This window comes from Camarhynchus parvulus, chromosome 1A (genome assembly GCF_901933205.1).
Source record: "Camarhynchus parvulus chromosome 1A, STF_HiC, whole genome shotgun sequence".
NCBI lineage: Eukaryota > Metazoa > Chordata > Aves > Passeriformes > Thraupidae > Camarhynchus > Camarhynchus parvulus.
The window spans coordinates 44336067-44362805 of NC_044586.1; the positions used below are offsets into that span (position 1 = coordinate 44336067).

The window sequence follows — 26739 nt, forward strand, 5'->3', positions numbered from 1 at the left end:
AGACAAAATATCAGGATTATGAAGGCAGCTGAAACCCCCTGCCAGGAAAGAAAGGGTAGCGTGCCACTGAGGATGTGCTCAGCTGTATAAATACCCAGTGTTTCATAAAGTCTACACATACCCTATTGCAGAAATTGTTAAATTAAAAAGGATTGTAAATTTGAGTGCAATACATGCCTCTAGCACAGTACATATGGTATGAATAGTACCAAGGCTGTGGAGAGAATTTATCTGTGACCACTAAGCACTTACCTGATTTGCAGAGTCATGCCTCTGTCTCAGCAGGCAGACTTTCTAAATCCATCTGCTCACCATAAATAACTGAACTTCATTCCTGACTGCCTTCTTTTCCCTTCAAAATGTCTTCTGTGTGTCCATACTCACAGGGCTGCTAAAATTTAGGGAAAAAAGTATGAGCTGGTTTTGTGCCACCTTACTATCACAGCATATGTTGCAGTTGAGACAGGCACAATACACAGAATAGCACCATACGATTTCAAAAGGCTTTAAGCATCAGCCCATACAGAGCAACACCACTTCAGAAGGCTTCAAGCAAATGCCCTTCTGGTTCTTCAGCCCAACCTTTTATACCCCTCATGTTGATGCATTGCACCTGTGTGCCCTCTGTTCCCTTTGGTTGTTGGTCAGTGCCCCTGGGCACTCCATGGCTCATGGCTGTCAGTGCTGCTCACCTGCTGCTCACAGCTGTGCCCACTGGGGATGAGGCTGGGCAGCAGCCCCACTCCCAATTACCACAAACTGTGTGCCTACACCTTACAGATTTGGACTTCAGCCACCTATAGACATCATGAGCTTCCCTCAGTGTCTGAAGTTAATCCATCAGCTAAGATCAAAACTCCCTCAGGAACTAACAATAGTAACTGTAGTAGTGAGCCTGCCATCACATTTATTGTATTCTTGGGGTTCTTGGATGTGCTTGGACCACAACTGCTCAGGTTTCCAAAATACAAGCAAGAAGACAAGAGGTAAGTAATGTAAATCTGAAGGATCTCCAACATAGGTGGTGTGTATTTTTTGCTACAGTGTAATACTCCTGAAATATTATATCAGGAATTGCTCAGCCCTCCAATACGCACCTCTTGGCTTCTGCTGCCCACTAGAAATTCATGTCACTTGCAATCCCTATCTCAGAAATAAGAGGAATTCTGTGAGAACTGATCAGATACATCTTGTATGTATGCCTGGAAGTACATGCATTCATCTGAGCACCTTCCCAGTGAAGACCTGACATGAGCTTTCCCTTCTAAGTCTTATTTTTTCTCCTGAGACACAAGACTGGGTGCCCTACCTATGCAAAGGAAGCGAATGAATTCCTTCTGCCTGCAGAGTCAAGTCAACCCCCAAGCAAGCATTCCACTGTAGCAACTGTAGCCAGAATTGAGGGGGCTGTGGCTGTAATTTATCATAGGCAATTTATTTTCAGCAGTGTGACTACATGTCAGTGCTGACAGCATTTGTAGCATTAAGTGTTCCAGAGAGAGGACCACAGCACTGCTTTGAGGCACACAGTCTGAAGGCCTGTCAATCCTAGTAGGTCACTAAAAACACAGGCATTTTGCAATATTTGTTCAGGGAATGCCTTAGCATGGCTTATTTTCCAGGTTTGGATGAGCTTGGGATCCTCTTCTGAGTTCAAAGACAGTCATGTCCTAAGGCCCAGCAGAAAGGAAAAAGAAAATCCAAATAATTTTGTATGCCAAGATAACAGGAGCATTGTGTCAAAAGAGGAGGCAAATACACACATATGAATCAAGGATCCATATGATTCCCTCAATTCTGAATTCTTTACAACATTTAATAGTGTACAGAGAGTATGTCTGGCCATGCCTACAGCTGGTCATAAACTATGATGGTTCACATGTCTTATAAATAAACTCTGGCACACAAATACTAAGCCACATAAACTGAGTCAGTCACATATGTATGTCCCTCAGCTGGGGTGAAGTTCTTAATTAGACCTTTTCTTGGGGGCTTAGTCAGCATTAAGCTGCCTATGCTCAAAGGCAGCTCTGTCGTGGTGCAGCTCAGTGACCTTGGATTAGAGTGCTGTGTGAAAAAGAGCTATAAGAACTGAGGGCCACCTACTTTGCTCAAGAACTGTGCCTACACTGAAGCACTCTCTCTCAGTCCTTACCTCAGCTATGTTACAGGTATGACTGTTCCTGGCCCCACACACTGATCCAGACCTTGACCCAGCTGAGATGATCTTGGATCCCTCCCATCACTGTGGGCTTGTCTAATGACGACCAGACTGGTGGCTGGTTGGTCCTGGTTATTGTCACTGAACCTCATTCTGACCTTGACTCACTGGCTTGGCTTTTCTAGCTTGGCTTTTCTGGCTTGACCTCAGATCTCCTTGTCCCTGTGTTCACTGGGATGGTTACTGGTGATCCGTACTCTTGGCCGAACTTCTAGCCACCACCAGAATTGCTTTGCTATTCTTGTTTGGGTGCTATGGTACTTCTTAGTAAAACCACTGTCATGCATGCCTTACTGTCACCCTCCACTCCCAGCTTGCCTTGCCACTCCATGAAACACTTTTCTCCAAAGGATGTCACCTCTCACCTACCACTGGTATCACTGGTGCCACTGGAACTGTGACACTCCTGACACCAGTAGTCCTAGCACAAGCCAGACAATAGGAACATGGATTGCAGACACCATGTGACTCTCCTTTTAGCCAAAGATTTTTGTTAGAAAGCTGTCTTGAGCCAGCCTACTGGCGCCACGCATTCCTGCCAATAGGATAAATCAGGAGAGTGGGCAAGAAGTCAGCAATCAAGACAAAGAGTCTGTTCTGTCACAGACAGACAGCAAAACTAAGCAGCGATACACAACTCCTCTTATGTGACCTCACTTAACTCTTGGTCAAATAATCAGGGAATCTCAGTAACCTCATATTTCAAAAGCCCAGGCAAAATGCAAAGTGGTCACAAACCCAAAGGAATCACAAGGTGTCACCTTTTGTAATTTATTCTAGTTGTCTAAATCTGGCAACAGCATTTAATATTTTGGCTGTTAATTTTCCCACCTCATCTGCAGCATTCTCTCCTCTCTCTCTCCAGGGCACTAGCTCCACCTCTCCTGGCAGGACCATCTTCAAGTATACAAGGGCTACAACACTTAACTCTTCCAACTCCACCGTGAAGTAGCACCGGTGTTGCACCTGAGCTGCCACACAGACATGCACAGTTTGGCACATTATTCAGACTGTCACACCTGCCAGGACTTCAGCATTAAACTAAATCCTTGCTGGCAGCCTCAGACAGCAGTTGTGAGACAGGGCTGTAAGCTGGAAGGCAGAAATTTCAATTCTGTTGAGGCCAGTCAGGCTGCACCCCAAAATCAATCTGCATATGATGAGAACATACAACACACAGGAAATTGCCAGGACACGGCTGCTCTCACTCGAGTAGTGTTGGCATGTCACAGCTCAAATACTCCCACTGTACTTGCTTGGCTCCTACTGGGTGTTGTAGTGTGCCCAATGCTGCTCCCTTGTTCTAATAATGTCTTGTGTACCCAAGAGCAGTTTTTGCCTTCTGCATTTAATTGCTACTCCTTTGCCAACTTACCTGGAAGGCTGTCCTTTGCTCTAACACTTCATCTTGAGGGAGAAAAACTAGTGCCCTTGAGACATTAATGTGTTGTCCTGTATAGATGCAGTACAAACTGACGTCTGTCTCCTCTCTGCTCTTCCTAAACAGGATGCTAGAAGATCTGGCTAAGCCTTTCCAGTGATTTGAACCTCCCACACCCAGGGAACTGTTCACCAGAAGTCTCACACTGCACAGCAATGGAAAACATTGGGCTCAGGTACAGCCAGCTACCATTTACTAGAAACAGACACTTCCAGCATTCCCCGATCCAGCACGCACAAATGGGTCACTAACTCCTTTGTTTTTCATGTGGCATATACAGACAATTGTTATGCCAGTTTGCCTTTCTGGAAGTCAGTGTAAATACATTTCGTACACAACAGAATTTAAACAGTGTAATCACAATTGTGTCTTATGTAACCTTTCAGCAAGTTCTGTAAAACTGCCTTCCCTTCCTCAAACACTGCAGTTCTGATATGGCCTATCAGTGAACACTTGCAAACATTCAGAGCTCAGAAACATAAAACCAATCTCTGTTTGGTGGACAGCAAAGCTATTGTATTTCTATTAATTAATTAATTGATTGATTGATGTTTAGCAGAGAACATTAAAAAATAATTTTGAATTAAAAAAACATAAAATACAAGTCTCTACATTGGAAGATATAATTGACAAAACTCTTTTCTGCATCGGAAGAAAACCTGCTATGAAGGAGTAAGGCATCTATCCTGCATATCTGTCTTTAAGCGAGAAACCACACTGTGGTTCTGGGCTCCTCAGTACAAGAAAGACAAGGAGCGACTGGAGAGGGTCCAGTGGAGGCCCACAGAGACCATCTGGGGTCTGGAGCATCTCTTTTATGAGGAGAGACAGCAGCAGCTGGGCCTGTTTAGTCTAGAGACCACTGAGAGTGGACCACATTAATGCATGTCAGTATCTCAAAGGTGGGTGCCAAAAGGATGGTGCCAGACTCTTTCCAGAGGTGCCCAGTGACAGGATGATGAGCAGTGGCCATGCACCGACACACAAGAAGTTCCCCCTCAACACGAGCAAGAACTTTACAGTGGCAGAGCACTGGCACAGACTGCCCAGGGAGATCGTGGATTCTCCCTTCTGGGGACGTTCAAACCCCACCTGGACACGTTCCTGTGCCACCTGCTCCAGGTGACCCTGCCTTGGCAGGGGTTGGACTGGAGGATCAACAGAGGTTCTTTCCAAACCAAACCATCGTGTGATTCTGTGAACCCTTCCGGCATTCCCCGCCTACACGGCGAGCTGTGCCGGCGGCGGCCCCGCACACGCACAGAGCCGCACACGGCCCAGCCGAGCCTGCTCTTCCCAGAGCCAGGCGCGCACATGGCGCGGGCCGGAAGCCGAGCCCGGCCGGCACGGAGGGACGGACACGGAGGGACACGGAGGGAGCGCCCGGGCACGGCGGGCGCGCTTTGTCCCCCGCCCCGCGCGGCCTCACGCGCCCCCAGCACCGCCCCTGGGCTGGCGCCGGGGCCGCCGCTCCCGGCGTGCACCGCGGTGCGACGCGCGAGGCGCCGCTGACGTCCCAGCCCCGCCACTGGGCAGCGGCGCTCGCGCGTCACGAGCTCGCGCCGCTGAGTCAGCGGCCCACCGTCGCAACGCCCGGCCATTGGCTGCAGCTGCGCGAGGCTCCGCCCCCGCAGCCCGGTGGGGCTATAAAAGCGGATCCGGCGCCCCCTCCGCGCCTTTAGCCCCGGGTGTCTGAGAGGAGAAAGATGCATCGACTCCGCTCACGGGCCTCCACGGGGATTTCTGCCTTTGCTGCCGGTTCGCCCTCCGCCTGCTCTCGCCAATCGCCCCCGCTGCCCCGGCCCGAGAAGTCAGCCTCGCAAAGGCGTTGGAGTAAAAAGCGCTCCTGCTCTTCTATCGGCTGATTGTCGCTGATTCCCGGGCGGGGGGGAGCAGGGAGACCGAGACCCGGAGAGGGGCCGCGGGAGCCGAGCCGAGCGCCGCTGCGACCATGCCCAAGCCTAAGAAGCGGGGGAGCAACCACCAGCGCGGAGCCGGTGAGTGCGGCCGGGCCAGCGGGTAGGGGCGCGCCGTGCAGACGGCGTTTCCCGTGGCCGCGGGAACAGAGCCCCGCTGTCGGGCGGTGCCGCGCCTCCCCGCGGGCGCTGGGTGGGCAGCAGCACGGGCGGGCGGGCGCGGCCGCGGGGCTCTCGCTGGCCGGGCCGGGCGGGTGACAGGAGCCGTCCCTGAAACCGCCACCTCACGCCGCTGCGCGCATGCGCCGGGGGAGCCGGGGCCGGCGGGCGCGGCCGCGCTGGCGGCGGCGGCGGGAGCGGCCCGGGGCAGCGGCGGCTCGGCCGCGGGTCCGCCCGTTGCACCACCGGCTGCTGCTGCGGCTGTGTGTCACCGTGTCGTGCCCCGAAGGGATGCTCTGTCTTTATAGAAAAATCGTTTTTCTAGCTTAAAATAGGGTTTTATGAAATAAACAAATGCACAATGTGCGTGTGTGAGGTGTTCATGCTTGGGGCAGAACGGAGGTTTTGTGGGGTGGTGAGAAATTGCCCTTCAAGCTAGCATAGCTGTGTGCAGCATTGGTTTCTAATACCAATTTTTCAGGAAGTGAACAATTTATAGGGTGTTTCTGCAACTGCTCTTGTTTTAGTTTATGAAGGACTTGCTGTCGTTCTTGCCACTTCTGTTGAATCCCTATTTGATAGCAGCAAGAAGGTGGCCATGTGAGAGCTATGGGCCTCCAAGTTTGTTCGCTCGTGCATTGTCTGGTGGGGTTTTTTGCGTTATGGTTAATGATACAAGTGGATACAGCTAAAAGTAGCAAAACTTCCGGCGTGTGACTAACTTAATTGGAAAGCATTTGGGCGTTGATCCAGCTGAAAGGTGATTCTGCCTAGATAAAAATAGTTTTTTGGGGTCTTGGTAGTCAGGGAGCCTGGTTGAAGCTGGTAAGCCCTGTGTGCAACCTTCTAAATAATTTAGGAAAAAGAAATATTTGAAAGAACAGAATTCAGAGTTCTGTAAATGATGATTTGGGAACTGTTGGAGAAGTAACAGATATGAAAAAGGGAGGTGAACACTGGTAAAAAGACTACTTGCATCAAAAAGTGTGAAAGCTGCTGCGCCAAGGCCTTCTTCGTCCTGAGAGGGAAAACTTCTGTCCCCCTTTGAAGCATTTGATGTACTTGTAATTCAGTAGTAAAAGAGTTAGACATAGCTGATCCTGCACATACTCCACCTAATCCCATATACCTTGCATTGAACTGGGTAGTGTATGTTTGCCCAAAGGTTTGCCTTACACTATCTTGAAGTTCCTCAAAATTAAAAAATAGTCCGTATGGCAGTTTTTTTAGATAGCGCATTCTAACAGTTAAATTAACATAGACCTGTTTTTAAAGCACAGTCACAGAAAACTGCTTTAACATGAAGTTGTAGAAAGATCCTAAATTTCCAGTTGGAATTCATCCAATTTCTAGAGTAGGAATTGGACCAGTACTAGGTGAGCCCTTCCTCACTGCTCACAAATGATTTTCCAGAACAGAGCTGACAAAGTCTTCAGAGTAGGTGGGAGTAAAGGAGCCAGCAGTTGGAAATGTTCTTTCTGTGGTTGGGTCAGGGAAAGCAAATCTGCTCTGGGAGGGATCAGTTCTACTTTTGGTGCTCAGATCTTCCTTTTCTGTATGAGAAATGACCAAACTCTTGTATTCATCTTTGCTTAAGGTGGTCAGCCCAGAAACGTGCAGCCTTTTAGTGATGAAGATGCTTCAATTGAAACCATGAGCCACTGCAGTGGCTTCAGTGATCCTGCTAGCTTCACTGAGGATGGTAAATTCTTTTATTTATATCTATTCATCTTTTAAAAACATAAAACCTGAGTTGATTTAGTAGTTTTAAGTAGAAGACTGTAAGTAGCAATAATAAAATAATGACATTATATTAACACTGTGATGGCTAATCCAGTGGCCATTTTCTTTGTTTGGTTTATATATATAAATATATACTCCAGGTTTCATGAGCCTTGTGAAACTATCAGGCTCTATTCTACTAGAATAGTATATAGATATAGAGACAATAAGATGTAGAGTACTGCTATAGAGACAATAAGAATTTTAAGATGAGTTGTAAGACATGGATTTTCATAAGAGGTAGTTGAAGCAGTAAGAACTGCAGAAGAGTTTAAGATGGGAAGAGTCACATTTGCCTGTTTTGAGCTAGATTTGTGCTTTGTTTCCTTTACCATCTTTGCAACCTGGACTACTGCAATGTCATTTTGTTGAGAGGAGGGGACCTGAAAGCCTGAAACAGGGATAAGCCGGGAGTCATCTTTGGATACATGCTGCTCTTAACTGAGCTCCTGTGTCTGAATTGATGCTATATGGGACAGGCTGCTTTGACTCACTGCATCAGCTCTGAGCACCTCACAGTTCTCCAGGGCTAGATGTAGTGGACTGGATGAAAATGTGTTGACAGGATTGGATGATGGTCATCAAATGGAGAAAATTTATGTAAGATTCTCTCCCTCATTCATTCTTGGCATATGTAAGAAGCAGATGTAGGAGCAGCACAAATGTATCAATAGGCCAGTTTTTATGCAAGTATTTTAGGGCACAGCCTGATGTAGTAGGTTTAACACCATTATGCTGCTGTGATACTGAGCAATTCTGAAGGTGTTGTCTATATTAGGCTGCTTCCTTACTAGTGTTAAAAGCATTGTGTTGGAATTACTGTGTATGCTAATAAAATGTGTATCAGTGGGACTAAATTATTTTTTCTGGATTAGGGCCCGAAGTTGATGAAGAAGCTACTCAAGAAGACTTAGAATACAAGTTGAAGGGATTTATTGATCTTACATTGGACAAGAGGTATAGTCTGCTTGGAAGAAACACATTCGTACATTGTTTTCTTGCTTGATTTAATAAGGAAAATACACATCAAATCTTCTTCTATAAATTACTGAGATTTTTATTCTGGGGAGGACTTCTAGGTCTAAATAAACCTTTTTTGTTCTACTGATTTTTTAGGATGGGTTAGACCTTCCTTTTCTAATATATTGAAGTAGAGTGACTTTCTTTCTGGCCAGCAATACTGCTGTGAACTCTGTCTCCAAACAAAATTTTGCTGTCCATGAGTAAGAAGGCAATTCAGAGCATTTCATTTCTTCATAGTACTTCTGTGGATTACTCTTACTACTGGGTGTAGGCAAATATAAATCACCATAAAGCAAGGGCGAAGGTTTAGCTGATATGTGCTGATTACAGGTCTTCCTTTTCTCTTCTAACAGTGCAAAGACAAGACAAGCAGCCCTTGAAAGTCTGAAAAGTGCATTTTCTTCTAAAATACTATATGAATTTATCATGGAGAGGAGAATGACCCTAACTGATAGCATTGAGCGCTGCATAAAGAAAGGTAATTAACATGCATGCTATTAGAAAGCAATAATCCCTATGAAATAGCACATTGTTTAAAAGAAATTAAGATTGTGAATGTTCTCTAGTACTTTACAGCATGCTTAATAATTTAGGTAACATTACTTTGTGAATGCAGGTGTCACACTTTAACTGTCCTAGAAAATTAACTGAAATTATCTTCTATCTCTTGGTTTCTGAATTTCCACTTACATGCTTTCAGACTATTATCTTTAAAAGATTAAAGGAGGCAGGCAGGGCAAAAGGTGGTTGCTCATCACTGTGTTAATTAATCCCTAGGTAAGAGCGATGAACAGTGTGCAGCTGCTGGGCTGGCGTGTCTTCTGTGTGTGCAGATGGGGTCAGGAATTGAAAGCGAGGAGATTTTTAAGACCCTTGGTCCAGTTCTGAAGAAGATTGTCTGTGATGGAACAGCCAGTATCCAGGCCAGACAGGCTGTAAGTATGAAATGTCTATTTGCCAGCCAGGGACAGAGGGCTGCTTCTGGCCAGCTCACTGTTGTGTAATCCAGGACGAAAGGTTACCACACTAGTGTGTACTCATAATGTTGACATATGCCCTCAGCGATGCATAGCAGTTTTCACTGGCTTAAAAAGTTCCACCTGAAAGTTGAACGTGATTCTCTTCTTCAGCTGTTACATGTACTGCTTTGTCAAGTGTCTGAACTCACTGTATTGCAGCTCCCTTACTTCTGGGGACTGATGTTGGAGTCCTAGAAAACATTTTCCTACTAAGTGATATATCCTTCCTGTATTAATTTTATTTTATTCTTGAAATTTAATTTTATTCTTAAACAGCACAGGAATGTTACTTAAGCATTTACATTTATTCTTGGTAAAATCACATATAGCGCATCTGGAAACTACGTAAACAATACAGCCATTCTACCAAATGTATTTTTAAGTTACTTTTGCCTGGTAATCTCATTGATACATCAGCAGTATGCATGAAATAGTGAGGAAAGATTGTCCAAAGCACTTGCCAAAAGTTTTACTTTTGCTTAAACTTCAGTGATTCAGCTAATATTTTCCAACTTTCCTTCATCATTATGTGGCTGGCTACTCTTAGTCAAGCTATGGCACAACAAATACTGTCAGCTGCAAAAAGGAGGTAGTATTAGTTCAACAGTAGTTATTTCTACAAACAAAAGCTACTAAAGTTTGTCCTGTTCAAATGTAGTTTTGAGTCCTGTGTGTTTGGTGCAAACATCACTTTCAAATGGTTTTCTCTTTATTCTTCGTAAGAGAAACTGGACTAGAATATGGGGCATAGGAAACAGATCTGCAGGAGAAGTTGGAAAGTTCCAGGAAAGGCTTTTCAAGGGCAGAGTTTCCAGGCTATTTAATTGAAATAGTGGTCAGAAGGAGAAACTATTTCCCACAGATGTTAGTGTCATATAATTATCAGCATAGTTTCTGCTTGTAAATCCTAGTGAGATTTAAAATCATTGGGTGAAAACAACGCCACATAGAGCTTTTTGAAGGGCTTTGTAAGCTATTTAAAAATAATAATACATGGAGAGTGAAGGCTTGTGAGTAGCAAATGCTGTAAAATCATCCTGAGAGTAGATGGGAATTGGGAGCTAAGTATGACAAAGAAGATGAATTAAGGGCTGGGGACTTCTAGACTCTTAAGGTTTTTATCTCAAGTTTCTGTTGCTCCAGATGTTAAATTTCAAAGGTCCCAAGTTTGAAACTGTAACATTATTGTCAAATACTGACACTTTTTTTTTCTTTTGTGTCCAGTGTGCAACCTGCTTAGGGATTTGCTGTTTCATCGTGACTGATGACATTACGGTAAGGATGATTGATACCTTTCAAATGTAATAAACTGGCAAGATGAATATGTGTGACTCCTAAACCACTTCCATTGTATTTTTCACTTGTCCAGGAGCTGTACTCTACTATGGAATGCCTGGAAAACGTCTTCATGAAGGCCTATCAGCGGGATAGAGACACTAATGGTGTATCAAGTACCCATAATACTGTGCTTCACGTCAGTGCTCTCTTGGCGTGGACATTGCTGTTGACCATTTGTCCAATGAACGAAGTGAAGAAGAAAATTGAAATGTGAGTATCTTTCTTGGAAAGCAGAATTTGTAATGACTCTATATGCAATGAACAGTGTCAGTAAAATTTAGGTCTTAATGGAATATGATTTATTCCTTAGGCACTTGCATAAACTTCCAAGCCTGCTGTCTTGCGATGATCTCAACATGAGAATAGCTGCTGGAGAAACACTAGCACTTCTGTTTGAACTGGCACGTGAAACAGATGCTGTAAGTAGATGTCAGCAGCTAAACCTTCTTTCATTGGGATAATGATGAAACAAATTACTTAACCTGTGTTGCACTCCACCCTGGACCTCAACAAGTAGCAAATAATTCCATGGTTTATGTTCCTTCTAGTGAGTCTGCCCCAGTCTAAGTGGGTACAGCAATAATTCGTAGCTATTATTTTTTACACTTCATTTCTATATTGCAAAACAGGGCCAATATAACAAAATGCATCAAATGCTACTCAATAGCAACTAGAAATATGGAATGCAAGATTTAAATCTAAATCCTACACCCACTTTGAAAATAAAATCTTAAAAAGACACCTCTAGAGAGATTCCAGAATGAAACAGTATTGTTTACTGTAGTGGGATCACTCATCAGATGCTTATGCAGACAAGTTTGAGTAATTCACAACCTGCACAATTCCGCTGTCAGCCAAAATCTATCATCAGGTAGAAAACATGTTGACTTTAAGTATTGTTTCTGCAGTATTTTTACTTAGGTAACTTGAGAAGAGTAGCTGGTATTGCATGATGGTTTCGCAGCATTTAACTATTTTAGTGAGTTAAGAACTAGGCAGTCATTTTAAGGGGGAGGTTTTTAAAGAATTGGCACAAATTTCACACAGATATCAGTAACACTTCATTTGGTGAAATTTCTTGGAGTTTGCTTTTGAATTGGGTTAGGTGCAAACTGCTCAATATTAGCTTGTCCACAGCTAAAGTTGCATTTACTTTTTTCAATATGCCTTATTAATTTTCAGACTTTTTTCTTGACAGCACTGAAGGAAACAGCCTCCCTCTGCTTACGCATGGCACAGTTTGGGAGAGTTGCCTGAAGGGCTCCCAGCTCAATCAAGGCTGCTGCGCTTTGCCAGAATGCTGCCTAAAGTGAAAGGATAACTCCATTTAAGTCAGGAATCATGACACACTAGCACAGCATAACATGAAACAATGTTAAGGCTTCTGTATAAATGCAAGCAGTGTGGATTTGAGTCTCTTGGCTATGGAAGTCAACTTTGAAAGGAAAAGTAAATGGAAACCAAAACTTGATCCTTTATTTGGTCAAGTTGACTGCAAGTAATTAATCTTAAAATTATATCTTAAAAATCCTGCACTGAGGAAATGCCCCTTTAATCATTACAGATTATTCTCATTGAATCCTTAACAATCAGTGCAGATTAAAAATACTTGATGTATTTGCCTTGGACCAGTTCCTTTCAGAAGGCTTGCAGTAAGCTCACTCTAGTCAGTTGATATGACAAAACATTCAGATTAAAAAAAACCTACAAGCCACAAAAACTTGTTTTTACGTAAGTTTGCATGCAGTCTTACTAGTCCAGGTGAACTACCGCTGAATTAAGTGCAGTGGATAAAATATTTCTATATATATAAAGCACATATTAATTAATGAAGTGAATAACACAAAGCTATTTATTACAGTTTACTTAAAGTGTTTTGTTAAGCATTAAAAAAAAAGCTTCCTAATGTCCCATTTCATACAGGACTTATAGCTAAATATTCCATACTCTCAGTCCAGTGGTGTCTCACAGTTTGCCTCCAGCAGCAGTAATTTTGTGAGCAGTTTGAGTCCCTTGGAATTAATGGCGTTGGAGTAGAACAGATTGGCAGGTGTATATGCACACTGATGGAGCTGTATGGGTCACATGGCTGACCAAACAGACTTTGTTAGCGCCCTTCCTGGTAAACTGGGTGCTGTGACTTTGTTCTTGCTGGTTTCAATGCTGCAAATGGAACTGGAGAAGTGCTCTCTGTCTTTTTAAATAAAATAAGAGGTTGTAGAGATCTACACACCCAAAATTTAAAGAGATCAGTTTTCTTACCTGTGGGGGAAAAGGTTAAGGCCATACAATAAACTAAAATCTAAAAAACATTTTTTTTCTGGTAACCTAGGATTTCTTTTATGAAGATATGGACCTTCTAACAGAGAAACTAAGAGCTCTGGCTACTGATGGAAACAAGCACCGGGCCAAAGTGGATAAAAGAAAGCAGCGATCTGTCTTCAGAGACGTTCTGCGGGCTGTTGAGGTGATTGTTTTGTCTTAGTTACAATCTAGACCTTCAAAATGTATAGTATACAATTCAGTGAAAACAGTTTTATAATTACACAGAATTACTGTTTCAATGAAAGAAACAGGAAAAAGCTATTTTAAATGAGATTTGGTAGTCAGATCACATGTATGGACTAGAACTGCTTTTTTTAGGAATGTTGAAAAAAGACTGGGAATAGTTAAATATTGTGGAAGCTAAGAAGGATTGGCATAATTTGAAGTCACCTCTGGGATTCTGCCTGTAGAAGGATCTGAGTCACCTATTAGCACTTGTTACATTCCATTGTCCCAAATACCTGTAAGGTAGAGACTAAATGAGGCTTATATTCTGACTTAAAGATGACTTCTGTCTGTACTTGGAACTGGTTTTCCTGGCGATAAGTCCAATTCCTAAAGTAATTTTAAAGATGAAAGTTGAGCGTTTGTTTTTTAAAAACTTTGTAATCATGAAGAATATTAGCTTAAAGTTCTACATGAGATTTGACTGTAGGTGTGCATCTGCTTTATGAACAAATACAATCTTTAGCATACATACACTGTGTTATTTGGAAGGTTTTGGTGTGCCAAATTCATCAGTCAAAATCAAGTTCACGGAGATGTATAAAATTCCTAGTACAAAAGACTGTTTAAATTAAAATTATAGATGTTGTTTCCTTTGACTTTTGCATAGGAGCGTGACTTCCCCACAGAGATGGTGAAGTTTGGGCCTGAGCGCATGTATATTGACTGCTGGGTTAAAAAACAAACGTACGAGACCTTCAAGGAGATTTTGGGCTCGGGGATGCAATACCATTTGCAGGTGAGCTGCTCTCTGACACTTGCTCAGACTGTGTTCCTCTGTGTCTGGCTTCTTTGATGGAATTCAGCCTGAATTACAAGATCCTGAGTAGAACTTAGTGATGAGCCTTGCATTTGAGGTGTTAAAGACAGCACTTAAAAAATTAATTACAGTGGGCTGCATCTGTCTGGATAAGCTGCTTCTGAGTTGTAGCTTGGGTGTGCTAGTGTAGTAATCGACTTCTCCAAGAAGTAAGAAATTTAGGCTGAATATGTTTTTAGCTTCAGAGTTTTCCCTGAATCCTTATACTCTCTTTCAGCAGAATGATATAGTTGTCTGGCTATAAAGCTGTATGCCTCCACCCTTCCTGTTCAAACCTGTAAAAGAAAGGGAAAGTTTTAGTCAAAAATAATGAACACAGCTTGCCGCCCACTGGTGACAGCATTCCAGGGAGAAGACATAAATCTTTATCTCTGTTCTGGGAACTGCTTGTTTTGTAGTCATCTGTTTGCATATGTAACAGAAGCAGGAGCTGTAGTTTAGGAATATATGCTCCCAAATTGCTGTGATAATCATGGGGTTAAAGTCTTCAGTCCTGTGTTAATTGAATTTCTGTGTGACTGAGGCAGCTCGGGCATGTAGCAGGTTTTTCAGTTTTTTCAAGTACTACTTCCACAGATAGATACTTTAAAACTGGTATGTTGTGAAACCATACAGGTCTGTTCAGCTGCCTGGTTTTGTGTAGAACAAAACAGTGTCTCATTTGCTGGAGCTGTCTTCTCAAGGTGACTGTTTTTGCTTTTAGCCTTATTCTGGTTGAAGGAGGAAGTGTTCTTGACTTAATTGCAAAAGATAGCAGCAATTTGACACAAATCTTAGTATTTCTTACTGGAATACTTGGTATTTTACAGTAGTCAACTTTAGAAACTTAATAATTAGAAGGGAAACTAATCATTTGGTGTGTTTCTTGTTTAGTCAAATGACTTTCTTCGGAATGTGTTTGAGCTTGGTCCACCAGTAATGCTGGATGCTGCAACTCTTAAAACAATGAAGATATCCCGTTTTGAAAGGGTAGGTTATTGCACTGTAATGAATTTTCTTTACTTCCTACTCTAATTACTCCTGCCCTTCAGAAGCTGTCATTGTTATACTGTAGTTCTAAGAGTGCCTCATATTGTCCTGAGTGAAACCCAGCCTTACTTGTATGCATCTATGAACTCTTAAATTTTCCACTGGGCATGTCTGCTTCTGTGTTTTTTCCAAGGGGTCTCAAGGTTGATGTGGTTGCTGATGGGTACTAGATTCATGCTCCACACATGTGAAACTTGGTCTCTTCTGAGAGATACGTATTTTTTGGGGAGGGACCTACAGGAAAAATATATCTGTCTGTCTATGTATATATACACATATACATACACACACACAGATAAGCCTTTAGTGCAAAGATAACACACTATAAATTTCAGAAGGCCTACCAGTTTACTTCAAAGATTAATAAAAGGATGTTTTCATTTGTTTTGTAACATAAAAAGTCTCCGAAGGGCATAAACCTTATGACAATATGTAATTCTTTTTTCTTTTTTTGTTTTATAGCACTTGTACAACTCTGCAGCATTCAAGGCTCGGACGAAGGCTAGAAGTAAATGTCGTGATAAAAGAGCAGATGTGGGGGAATTTTTTTAGATTCCCTTTTCAATGGGGTTCAATTTTCATAATTCTAATAAATTTGTAACATTTAAATGAATTTTTTAACTTCCGTAGTCAGTTTGCAGTTATGCAGGGGTTTGTTACATAGTCTGTAAATATAATGCATGTTGTTGCTTAGTTTTGTATACATTGTATATAGATTGATGTAACATTTGGTGCAGGGATATATTATAATGCTATACATTAGCCTCCCACTAGCTCCAGAGGTCGATTATGTTGTAACTGATACATGAAATGGAGTGGATAACTGTAGTCAAATGCTGTGTGTCAGATTGGATTCTTTATATAAAGGTAAAGTCATTGACTAAGTGCTCTGGTAAGAATATGCAAAGATGACCCATGTTTGTGTGAAATTATTTTAGTAACTTTTTAAAACTCACCAGTGGTAGACAGGCAAGAAATCCCTATGTAAGTATAACTTTATCCTGACAGGGACTATGAAGTTCAGTAACTTCCACTGACTGTCAAGTAGTGAATGACAAATACTTGCCTCCATGTAAAATAAAAGCAAGATTCTTGTGTTCTGAAATTGAATATTTAATTTTTGGAATAAAAATGTTTCTCACTGCCTGCTCTTTGTGTAATAGCAATTACTCCATTATTGAAACACTGTAACATTGGCAAAACCTAAAGGTTGAAAGAGATGGGTTTGTTTATTTGCTGGTTCAAACATGTGCTTGGGGTATTCTCAGTGTGTTAGTAGATGCTACGTGCAAGTGTGCTTTGCTGTGTTTCAAAGGTGTCTTATACTTGAATGTGCTCTGCACAACCACCTAATCTTAATTTGCCATTGCTTCTCTAATGGACAAACATTTTCTAGTTTTGGTGCTGCAAAACATGTTGTCCTTTATTTTAGAGGAACCATTCCAGCTTCCCTGTGTTCATCGTGTTGAAAACTACTCTTCTAACCTCAATTTCTGGTTCTATAGGATTGAAATCTGCCAGTAGCTGAGAACTGACTTAGGAATAGGGGTGGCAGGGTGAGGGATGTTATGTAATAAAGACACTAAAACCTGGCTAACTGGAGCTTCTGAACCTGAAGATCTGTAAAAGTGCTTGTTTAAATAAACATTCTTAAAATGCTTGTCACCAGATGAAGCAAACATTACATTGAAAACAACACTGCTTCCTGGAAACTGTGGCCGGCTCTGATAAGGGAAAGTTGGGCTTGGGGTGGAGTGGTTGTGGGGTTTTTTTTTCCCCTCCCAGTTTCTGATTACAGCTGAACCTATTAGAGAAAGTCAATGTATACTATACCTTCTACTCTAACCTGTCTTTTTTCCCCATAAATCCACTATATAAGAACTTGTTTGGCTTGCAAAACTGATCACTTGGACTACACAAAACCTTGAACTGAAAACTGACGATGGAACACATGTCAGTGTCATACAAGTGGAGAAAAAACCCAGATCCTTGAATGAGGTGAAGCTGTGTGCCTGTACTTGCCTGGCCAAAGACATTCCTTTTGAGCAAAACTGTTCCCTCAAGCCGGTTGGTGTCTACTGCAGCTGCTGCGTAGTCACCTTTGGTGTCCTTTGCCAGGCACTTTTGGTGGCTTCCTGTCCAGCGTTTCTGCAGCACCTCCTGGCAGGGGGCCAAGCAGGAGGTTGCCCTTTTCCCCATTACTCTGCAGCTGCCATCCACCGTGACCCATGTGGCTTCAGCGCCGTTGCAGAGGTGGCTCTTCTGCAGCCCTGCAGACCTCCCTTGGGTTTGCAGACCTTTTCAGCTCAAGAGGCCTGGGTCCCTGTCTTATAAGTATTTTGGTGTCAGGAGATTTTGGGCATGGATGCCACACTGATTTATTTTTTCTTTCTCCTGACTTGCATATCCTTATTTGGAGGGAGGACTTCAGGAAACTCCTGCGGGAAGGGAGCAATTCTGAGCAGCAGAACATATCAGCTTAGGGTGGGAAATATGAGTCAGGTGATTTACTCTCGTTTCCTGAGAAAGAAAAATGTTTATGGGCAGTTTAAAGGGATTCAGAATTTTAGACATGGGAGAGCTTCAGAAAGGATTTGTGGTATTGAACTGCAGACCCTCTGCCTGTCAATACGATGTGCTGTAACACTGCCATCTGCAATGTCAGCAAGGAAAAAGGTGATCAAAAGAACTGTCAGCAAAGGAGCACTACTCACCACCAGTTCATCAGAATTTAATCTTTGAACAGCTAAGGATGCCAGACAAATTAGACCACCACATAATACTGTCCCATTTGAACTCATAAAATATATGGGAGAAGGGGGGAAAGCCCCTGTTTTTTCTAGTCTATGACTTTAAAATACTCATGACTGCAATACTGTAGATATGACTCTTCTGCATAGCAAACTGGTTACTCATAGCTACAGTGTTGTAGATATGACTCTTCTGCATAGCAAATGCATTTTAGACAAGCACTAAAGCTAAGAGGCTTGGCACTAACCAAAAGATTAGTGAAATACTGATCGTCGGTAACAACCCTCATTCTTCATGGTGGGATATTATTGATTCCGATATAATAAAAAAGAGCGGTGTATATGCTGATTTCTGTTTAGCAGATCAATATTGTGAAGTGAGCATACTTGGCCAAGCTGAACTCTAAATATAGACTGAGAGGGGCAGTCTGTTTCACAGCTATCTTTATGGGTACTGCAGGACTCAACAGGTTCCTATGGGACTGAAAGTAGAGAGAGGAACTGCAGAACAAGTTTTCTTCACATGATTTTCACTGGCTGATTTCTTCCATACTGGCACATTACCTGAATGTAATTATGTTGTAAGTAATGTTTCATTCTCATACTTTTTAACCTTTTAGATTTTATTTCCTTTTCGTTCTGTGAAGAATTCTCAGTGTGTTTTTATTCCAAGTTTTGGGGTTTTTTTTTACCACAATGACTTAGGAAGAAATTTAAAAGTTGTATTGGGGAAAAAAGTCTTTAGGCAAAGTTAAAGTACAAGATATAGTGAAACCAAAGGTCCCAATGTTTAGATTGATTTGTTGGGAAAATAATACTTTTGTCCAGTGACACTAATGTTTGTATCCTTTCTCCTTTGGCACATCAATGGAATCAAACAAATGTAATATAAACTTTTTTGAATTAATAATGGTAATCTTCACTGTGTTTACATGTGCAAATACTTAAATAATAAGTGCAAAAAAAAAGAATTCATAATACTAATGAATCAAAGGTAGTCACATTTATTACACCTCAAGCTGTTAAGAAGAGTCTTCCCTAAAGCTGAAGGGAGGTATTAATCAAAAGAGAGAAACAACTGCTCTTCAGAATCTAAAAATAACCAGCAGCCTTTGTGCATGCAGTGGTAACTTTTGGCACACCGTTCAAACACAGGGCTCCATAATGATTGTGTTGGCTGAGGATGTGCATGTGGGGACACAGCAGAGCAGAGCCAGCTCTGGTGGGGACATGGCTCACAAACACTGCTGTCTGGTGCCATGCTATGCTCTAGAGGAAGGGCAGTGGGCACAGCCATCTGTCCTGAAGTTACTGCTGCACACCTAAAGATCATATACTAGGTAAGGTTAACCCCTCTCATGCCAGCTTTTGTATATTTTCTTTGCACTTTGAAGCAACACTCCTGAACAGAGAAAAAAGTAAGTTGTAATCTTTTCTTATGCGCTGTTAAAAAGAAAAATGAAAGTATCCTTATAGTCCTGTCAGTCTCTACTAGCAGGAGAACAAGCCCTGTTTTTAGGATTGCTTTCAGTGCTTAGTCTTCAGACTTACTGAGGCTCATTGAATATCAGCTTTGCAGTACGCTCAGATTTGGGGGAATTATAGCGATCTTCTGCATTTGGTTTGATGAGGGAAGGAGTGAGGATTTTCTGCAAACAATTAGGGTTAAAATTTTAGGTTTTTAATTTAAGTGTTTTATTAGGAATCTGGTCACACTGTTCTGTATTCCTTGGAGAGGAAAAAAAGGCTCAGAACCATGTCAAGAGGACAGTTAACCCCTCTAGGATTCAGAAATCACCCTCAGGTTCTTAACACATGTCATCAAGGGTAGTTTGCATCCCACAAAGTGCTGATTTATGTTGGCAGATAAAACTGAGCTTGGGAGCTTTATAAAATACTAAATGGGTAAGATGCATTCTAATCCAAATTTTAACTAATCTGTGGGGGCTCCCTCCTTGCATTCACTAGCAAGAAAAACATACATTTAGGCTGTGATTCTAAGGTGAGAAAGGAATATCTTAGAATAAGAGGGATATTACCTGGAGGAAAATATTTTTCTTTAATAATTACAGAGGGAGTTTTCAGTGACAATTGTAGACAAGCATGGCTACTTAGAATGCCTGCATCTCCTTGTGGCTAGAAGTGTATGTTGTTTCTGGAAGACATTTTTGCAATCACAGCAGTGTAAAGAAAAGCAAAAGACAAGGAATAATATGCAATACACAGAAGCCGCCTCCCTAGGTATTGCTTATTTTCTATATATAATCTTCTTTCAAAACTGTATTTATGTTAAGAATCATTCACTGAGTTCATGCACCCAGATTCTGCAGAGAAATTGCTTTTACTAATTGAACTTCATCCAGTGCCTTTTTTAAAGCAAGGGGTACTAGTCTGAAGAAAAAGCTTTTAAAATTTGCCCGAAAGTGTGAAGTAGACTACATTTTTTTCAGAAATAATAGTGATATTCTAAGGTGTATAAACAGACACATATTCTTGTTTCTTATCTCCTACATTCATACCTGCCTTCCCTGTTTTATGTCTCAATTACTTGATGCTGAAAGAAGAGAACCTGAGTGACATCTTTCCTGGAAGTGTTAGTGAAGGTTTGTCTTTCATTGTGGCCAGGATCTCACACCATCTCTTACCAAGTACTCACCAAAGGATAATACACTAATAGGTACCATTCAAATCAATGCTGGAGCCAGTCAAATTGACTTTTTTCTCTTTCTCGCTTTCCCCATACACACATGTATGTGCACAAATACAATGCAAAAATGAAATATTTTAATCATTGAAGATTTCCAAGAATACAGAAGTGCTATGTATTGAGTTGTCCCTGCCTTCAAGATCTAGTCAGTGTGCTGGTCCTTCAAATCTCTGTATTTTAAGGATCGTTTAGGCTGCTCAGTATTTCCTTAGAACAGTATACCAACTCTTACAAGTTATTTCCCACAGCCATATGTTAATTTACCTTTTAAATTATTGTTTCTTTTAGAGAAAATGGAGAGGCCTTCCTTGGAATTTAACCTGCCTGATACTCATGAAGAAGGAAAACTTTATGTAGTTGATTCCCTAAACAACCTAAACAAGCTAAATGTTTGTCCAGCTGAATCCCAACATTCACTAGGTATGTATGATAGGTGATCCATGGATTTCTGTATGTACAATCCATATTGTGTATCATTGATGTCAACAGCTTAATAGGCCAATAGGTATGCCAAGCTCTGTACTGAAAAATGTAAGGAAAAGATTGAAAATGGCATTATTTAGATGGATCAGACAATGATTTAGCTGTCCCTCCTGAGTATTTCCACTTTAGGTTCCTGAAAATCCTTGCATTTAGTTAGGGATTTGCTTTCAAACCTGATCTTATCTTCTATTTCAGTTGGGATTTATGAGGTGATCTCTTTCAGGATAATGTCTCTAGTAATGCCCAATATACGCCTACTATATAAATAGCATCATAGCTCTTCCCAAGTACTAAAATTCATATGTGGCAATAGAAGCACCTGAGAATTTCTGCTCATTCCTTTAAGATTCATCTCCGAAGAACTCAAACCAGTTACCTGAAATATCCTGTAAAACTTTTAAGCATCTTACTTTCTGACTCACAGTTTCAGTTATGGCTCCTACATTTCTACCAGTTTGATAAAGCATTTCTACCAGTTTGATAAAGCATTTCTACCTTTGATTTCTCACAGCAACAAGAATATTTTCACCCAGCGATAGCTACAATTTGAGTTCTCTGTGACCTGAAAATATCTTAACACCTGGAGCTCTTCAGCAGCATTCCACATAACAATATTTGAGTCTGCTTTTATTTCCCTTATTGTAATGGAAAATTTGAGTGAAGAAATTTATAGATCAGCAGCCATGTTAAAATGTGGCCATAACTTAATCATGTTTCTAATTTTGGGTCTTAAATATTTTCTCATTAATTCTGTTTCCAAGTCCCCTAACTTTTCCTAATCCAACTAACTACAGTGGTGATGGTTTCCACATTTAACGCAAATATTTTAGACATAAAGTACTAATTTCTCATAAATGGATTATCTTGATATTGTCACTTTTACACATGGAAAATGAGACAGTGGCATATATAAATTTTAATTTTAAGAAACTCCTTTCAGTGTGACTGTTTTGCTTTCTTTTGCAATTTTATTGGACAGTATTATTTACTTTCAGGGTAAATATACAAGGTTCTGTGGATTCATATGTGATTCTCTGGAATAATCGCATGCATGCCCCTCCCTACATTTCAGCAGTAAAAAATGGTAGCTTAATAAATATATAAATTTGTATAATATAATAAGTATAATAATAAGTATAAATTTGTAAAATCCTTTGTTTTCTTCTCGGATTATTCTTTCAATGTAGCATTTAAGCTTGGAGAATCTGTAGATATCTCATCCTGTCAGCTAGCTTACTCAGCAGCATAAAACTCTGGTTCTCTTGCCAGAAAATCAGAGACATATCCAAAGCGGTTTAAAATGAATATGCTGTTTAGTTGCTTCAGTAGGAGCCATGCAGTAATTCCATGTTTTAAGTGATAAAATGTTCCCACTGCTTGCAGTTTGACAAGAATGTGTGCTCACCAATTCCTCACAACACTGTAGCTTGGCATGTTCAGCCTGATGAAATAGTAAGAAGTATTCATTACGTTGAGCAAGCTCAGACCACTTTTGAGACCACTATTGATAACTTAGGGTGCTTGGCAGGCAGCAGAAGCAGGCCCTGCCCATCCCTATTATTCTGATTAGAAAGCAATTTTGGTGCAGACACTTATTATATGTGCATTTGTTATGAATGCTAAGGGAATAAGAATAGAACCTCAAAGGAGAAACATGAAAATATTTCAGCTTACTCACAGACAGGAGTGTGTTAAACACAACATAAAGAAAACCAGAAATATTCCCAGAGATCTACCAGCTCAGTGGATTGCTTAGCCCTAGGTAGGGTCATTATTAAAGTCCTGTAATGGCATTTGCAGCCCTTCCTCAGCTTTATCACTACAGGCTCAGTTGCAAAGACCTCAGAGATTTCCACCAGCTAAAACAAGAACGTGACCTAGAAATACATTTTTCACAGATGCATACACTACTCGCTTTCAGAATGGCAAGAGAGCAATTACGGAAGGATAAATTACAGTAATTTGCATGTAATTTTAATACGTGTGAGACTGACACCAAAGTGAAATTATATTAGCTTTCTCCTCCCGCCAAAACAGAAAATAAACCCAAATCTTTGTAAGTTATTACAGTAGTGTACAAACTTAAGATTAAACAAATCTGGCTCAAGTGTAAATTTTTTACATTCACATGAATTTCCTCATGGTGTTCACTTGGCTTGTTATTTTTGGGGCTTACTGCCACCCCACACTGATTGCAACTGTTTCTATGAGAGGAACTACTGAATTTCCCTATATATGCAACACATTCTTTAAAAAGCAATGAACTGGCTTGTTTAGCTGATTCAAGGTCAGCATTGAAAGTGCCTTTCTTTTTCCCCTCATTCTTCCTGTGCTTGAAGGACAACATCTGTAGTCTATGTGAGACTCTGTTCCATTCCTGACAATTGGGAGGATAGGTGCCTCATTTTTTGCTGGAATAAAACCGACAAATCCTAAAGATGAAGAAGAACATTGGAAACATTTGTTTTAAGATAAAACAGTCAAGACCTAAATTCATTCTATCCAACATTAGGGGCTTAACAGAGGTGTTTACTTTGGGAGATTAATAACCCCAGAGATACCTCTCATTAAACAGAAAAAGAAGTATATCTAGAGGATGAATGTGCATGATGAATCTGTACCTTGGTTTTCAATATGAATTTCGCTTTCTTCCCTTTTGAAAAGGTTAAACACAATCAAGCCCTTACAAATCTGCCTGATGAAAACTTCATTGCAACTTTTGTACATGTAAAACAGCTGTAAAAGTCTGAACTGTAAAACAGGTCAACTTCAACAAAACACTATATTTCAACACAGAAACATTTTTGTTGAATGTGTTCTAACAGCTATAACAAATGTATAATTTTTGATATTTTCAAATTCAAGCTCAGTTCATAAAGTTGATTTCTTCCCCTTTCATGAAATATCACAGGGAATAAAATCTGTTGGCCAAATATACGATGTATTCTGCATAATTTCAGGTACAAGAAGCATTTTGTCATGCTTATCCTAACCAACCTTAAAAAACTATACACCAAATGGTTTGTCATCTCTTAACAGACCAGGAAGACAACACTGGTGGTACTGGAGAAAGAATGGCAGGGAGCAATGCAGGAAACCAGCGTTTGTTCTTCATCACCTTTGTTCTTACTTTGACCGTCAGTTTGGTGCTTGTTTCATTTGTAATATTCCTAATATGTAAGTAAACCAAAGAGCAGTTCTTGAAAATGTAGGGCCAATTGGAAAAAGAGCTTTGCTGAAATGTGTCATGCTACCCTGTAACATGCTACTCCTGTATTTGCATGGTCAAAGGCTTTGGATGGTTCTGGGCACTGGGTTGCCATCCTGGGGGCAGAAGCACAGGCAAACAACACTCTCTCAGGGCTAAAAGGCACAATTTTATTCTTAGTGCTAAGGATTTGTGAGCTTCAACAGCTCTGAAGAATTTATCTCAGCAGTACTATACTGTCTTGTTAAAAATGCTGGCTGGAAATGAAATTCAAATTTAAAGGTAATTGTATGGCAGTGAGATACTTTGGCAACATGCCTTCCATTCTTTTCCAGATAAAACTCAGTGTTGGGGTCATTCCACTGAAACTGGAATTCTGCCCAGGCTAACACTTAAATCAGGCTACCTGAAGGGAGACTTGACCCTTTGTCATCAAAGTACTGCCTGGAAATTGATTTGGAACTAAGAAAGCCTCAAGCAGAAAAAGAATCAGACATTTATCAAGATTTGCATGTAGCATTGAGTCTACAGACACAATCACTGTTCCAGTGTTTTAGGACTGATCAGGCAGGTTTAGCTGAAGACATATCTGGTTAATGGAACCCCTGTCATCTTGGGGTTTTCTGAGCTAGTAATATTGAATAGAATCTGAGGTGCATTATTTCAATTTACAAGACTATTTTGAAAGAATTGGAACCCACATGAAGTCAAGATTTCTTATATCCTGTAGTCAGGAATTTGCTGAAACAGCAAAAATCCTGATTTTTCTTTTTGGCCAGGAAATCCTAACCCTTGACTAAATTTTCTTACAGGCACTCAAAGGGATATCAGACAAGTAAAGAACATAAAGTATATTTTAAGTAACTTGATTGTAAAATCCTAATTGAAATATCTCATACTTGAATTTCAGATTTATTTAACATGGAGCTGCTAAAAGTAGAGCCTTGGTATAGAAAAATTAGTATTGGGTTGCTCTAGTGGAAAAATTATAAATGAAAGTGAAAAAAATTCTTACAAGAATTAAAACAGTTTGCTTCCACTCAGATTGGTGGAGGCCTGGGTTTTGAAACTGATTTCCAGTGGTGTTTCAATTTATGTTACAATGTTTTATTAGATACATATGGATATACTGTGTTCTATAATCTGAGATGTTTGCAAACCGCATGCAGAGATTTATTTAGCATTGCTACTATTACACTTAAGCTTCAAAACCTATGGGTAAATTTTTTAACTTCAGAAGGCCAAAATAAAAATAGCTTCAGGAGTGCATATTGGCATGCCAGAGGAGGTTGGCCTCGAAATGTCAGTATTTGCAAGAATTTTTCTTTTATTCAAAATAAAATAGATGCGCATACTTGCCACAAATTGGATCTTGAGCCCCAAAATAAGACATTTCCCTGTTGACACTAATGGATATGCTCCTGAAAACTGCAAAAATTATCTGAGCCATATATGATTTTATAACTCTGCACTAAACTAAAAGAAGAATCCAGCAAATAAGCAAAATAGAATGCAGTGAGCAGGTAAGCCCACCATATATATAACTTCTTATTATTAGGTTTTGTAGTTGTTTTTCTGTTTAATATTTTTAGTCATCATAATTCCTTACAAAGTGTCACAGGAATACAAGAGAGGATGGTGATGCTCTTGACTTAAATGTTGCCAATTTAATGTGGTACATTCTCCTTTTCAAGTTCAAACTAGAAATGAGGTGGACCAAATATCAAGCAGACTACTATCTGAAAAGAAGAACATAGAAGAGCTGAAGAAACTTAACAATATTATATTAAAGCATCTGAATCAATCCAGAATTAAGGAAAAGCCTTCTGATCTTCGTGCTTACTTCTTTACCCATGCTGAGCTCAAAGTCCCTGGAGAATAAATTTCTTTGGAATGAAATTCAGCATATTCGTGACTCAGACATGTTCACATATGGCGCACAGGCTGCTGAAACATGGTTGCTAGAACATTGCTGGAAAAGCCAGCTGAATGAAAAACATTAGCAATTAGTATTTTACCCTGCTTTACACGGACATAGATTTGTCATAGGAAGCCCATAGGATTCACAATAAACAATGGATTGTCAGTTTGGGCAAAACTTCCAGGTTCCCTGTGCATTATAAATCACAGGGGTAAGGGCCTAGTTTCACTTTAAATGTAAGTCAATCACAGAAAATCACGAGTTCTATTCACATGATTCCATCATGGACTTGTTCACTTAATCATTCTTCTGTTATCTTTGTACAAGCTTTCTTCTTGTTTCTATTGCTATTTGTATTTAAGGATAACTTTG

At 40.7% G+C, this 26739-nt stretch overlaps 2 protein-coding genes across 2 annotated transcripts; both read left to right on the plus strand.

Annotated features, from left to right (window-relative positions):
- The first annotated feature begins 5336 nt into the window (after positions 1-5336).
- Positions 5337-16447, plus strand: IFRD1 (interferon related developmental regulator 1). Its single transcript, XM_030960552.1, has 12 exons — positions 5337-5659; positions 7335-7439; positions 8395-8476; positions 8896-9020; positions 9320-9477; positions 10786-10836; positions 10931-11109; positions 11210-11318; positions 13232-13366; positions 14060-14188; positions 15143-15238; positions 15761-16447. Exons 1-12 carry the CDS (start codon positions 5614-5616, stop codon positions 15848-15850), a joined length of 1305 nt encoding a protein of 434 aa, XP_030816412.1. The 5' UTR covers positions 5337-5613; the 3' UTR covers positions 15851-16447.
- Positions 16448-21048: 4601 nt separating this feature from the next.
- LSMEM1 (leucine rich single-pass membrane protein 1) lies at positions 21049-26328 on the plus strand. The gene is made up of 3 exons (XM_030960946.1): positions 21049-21175; positions 24278-24415; positions 26141-26328. Exons 1-3 carry the CDS (start codon positions 21049-21051, stop codon positions 26326-26328), a joined length of 453 nt encoding a protein of 150 aa, XP_030816806.1.
- The last annotated feature ends 411 nt before the right edge of the window (positions 26329-26739 follow it).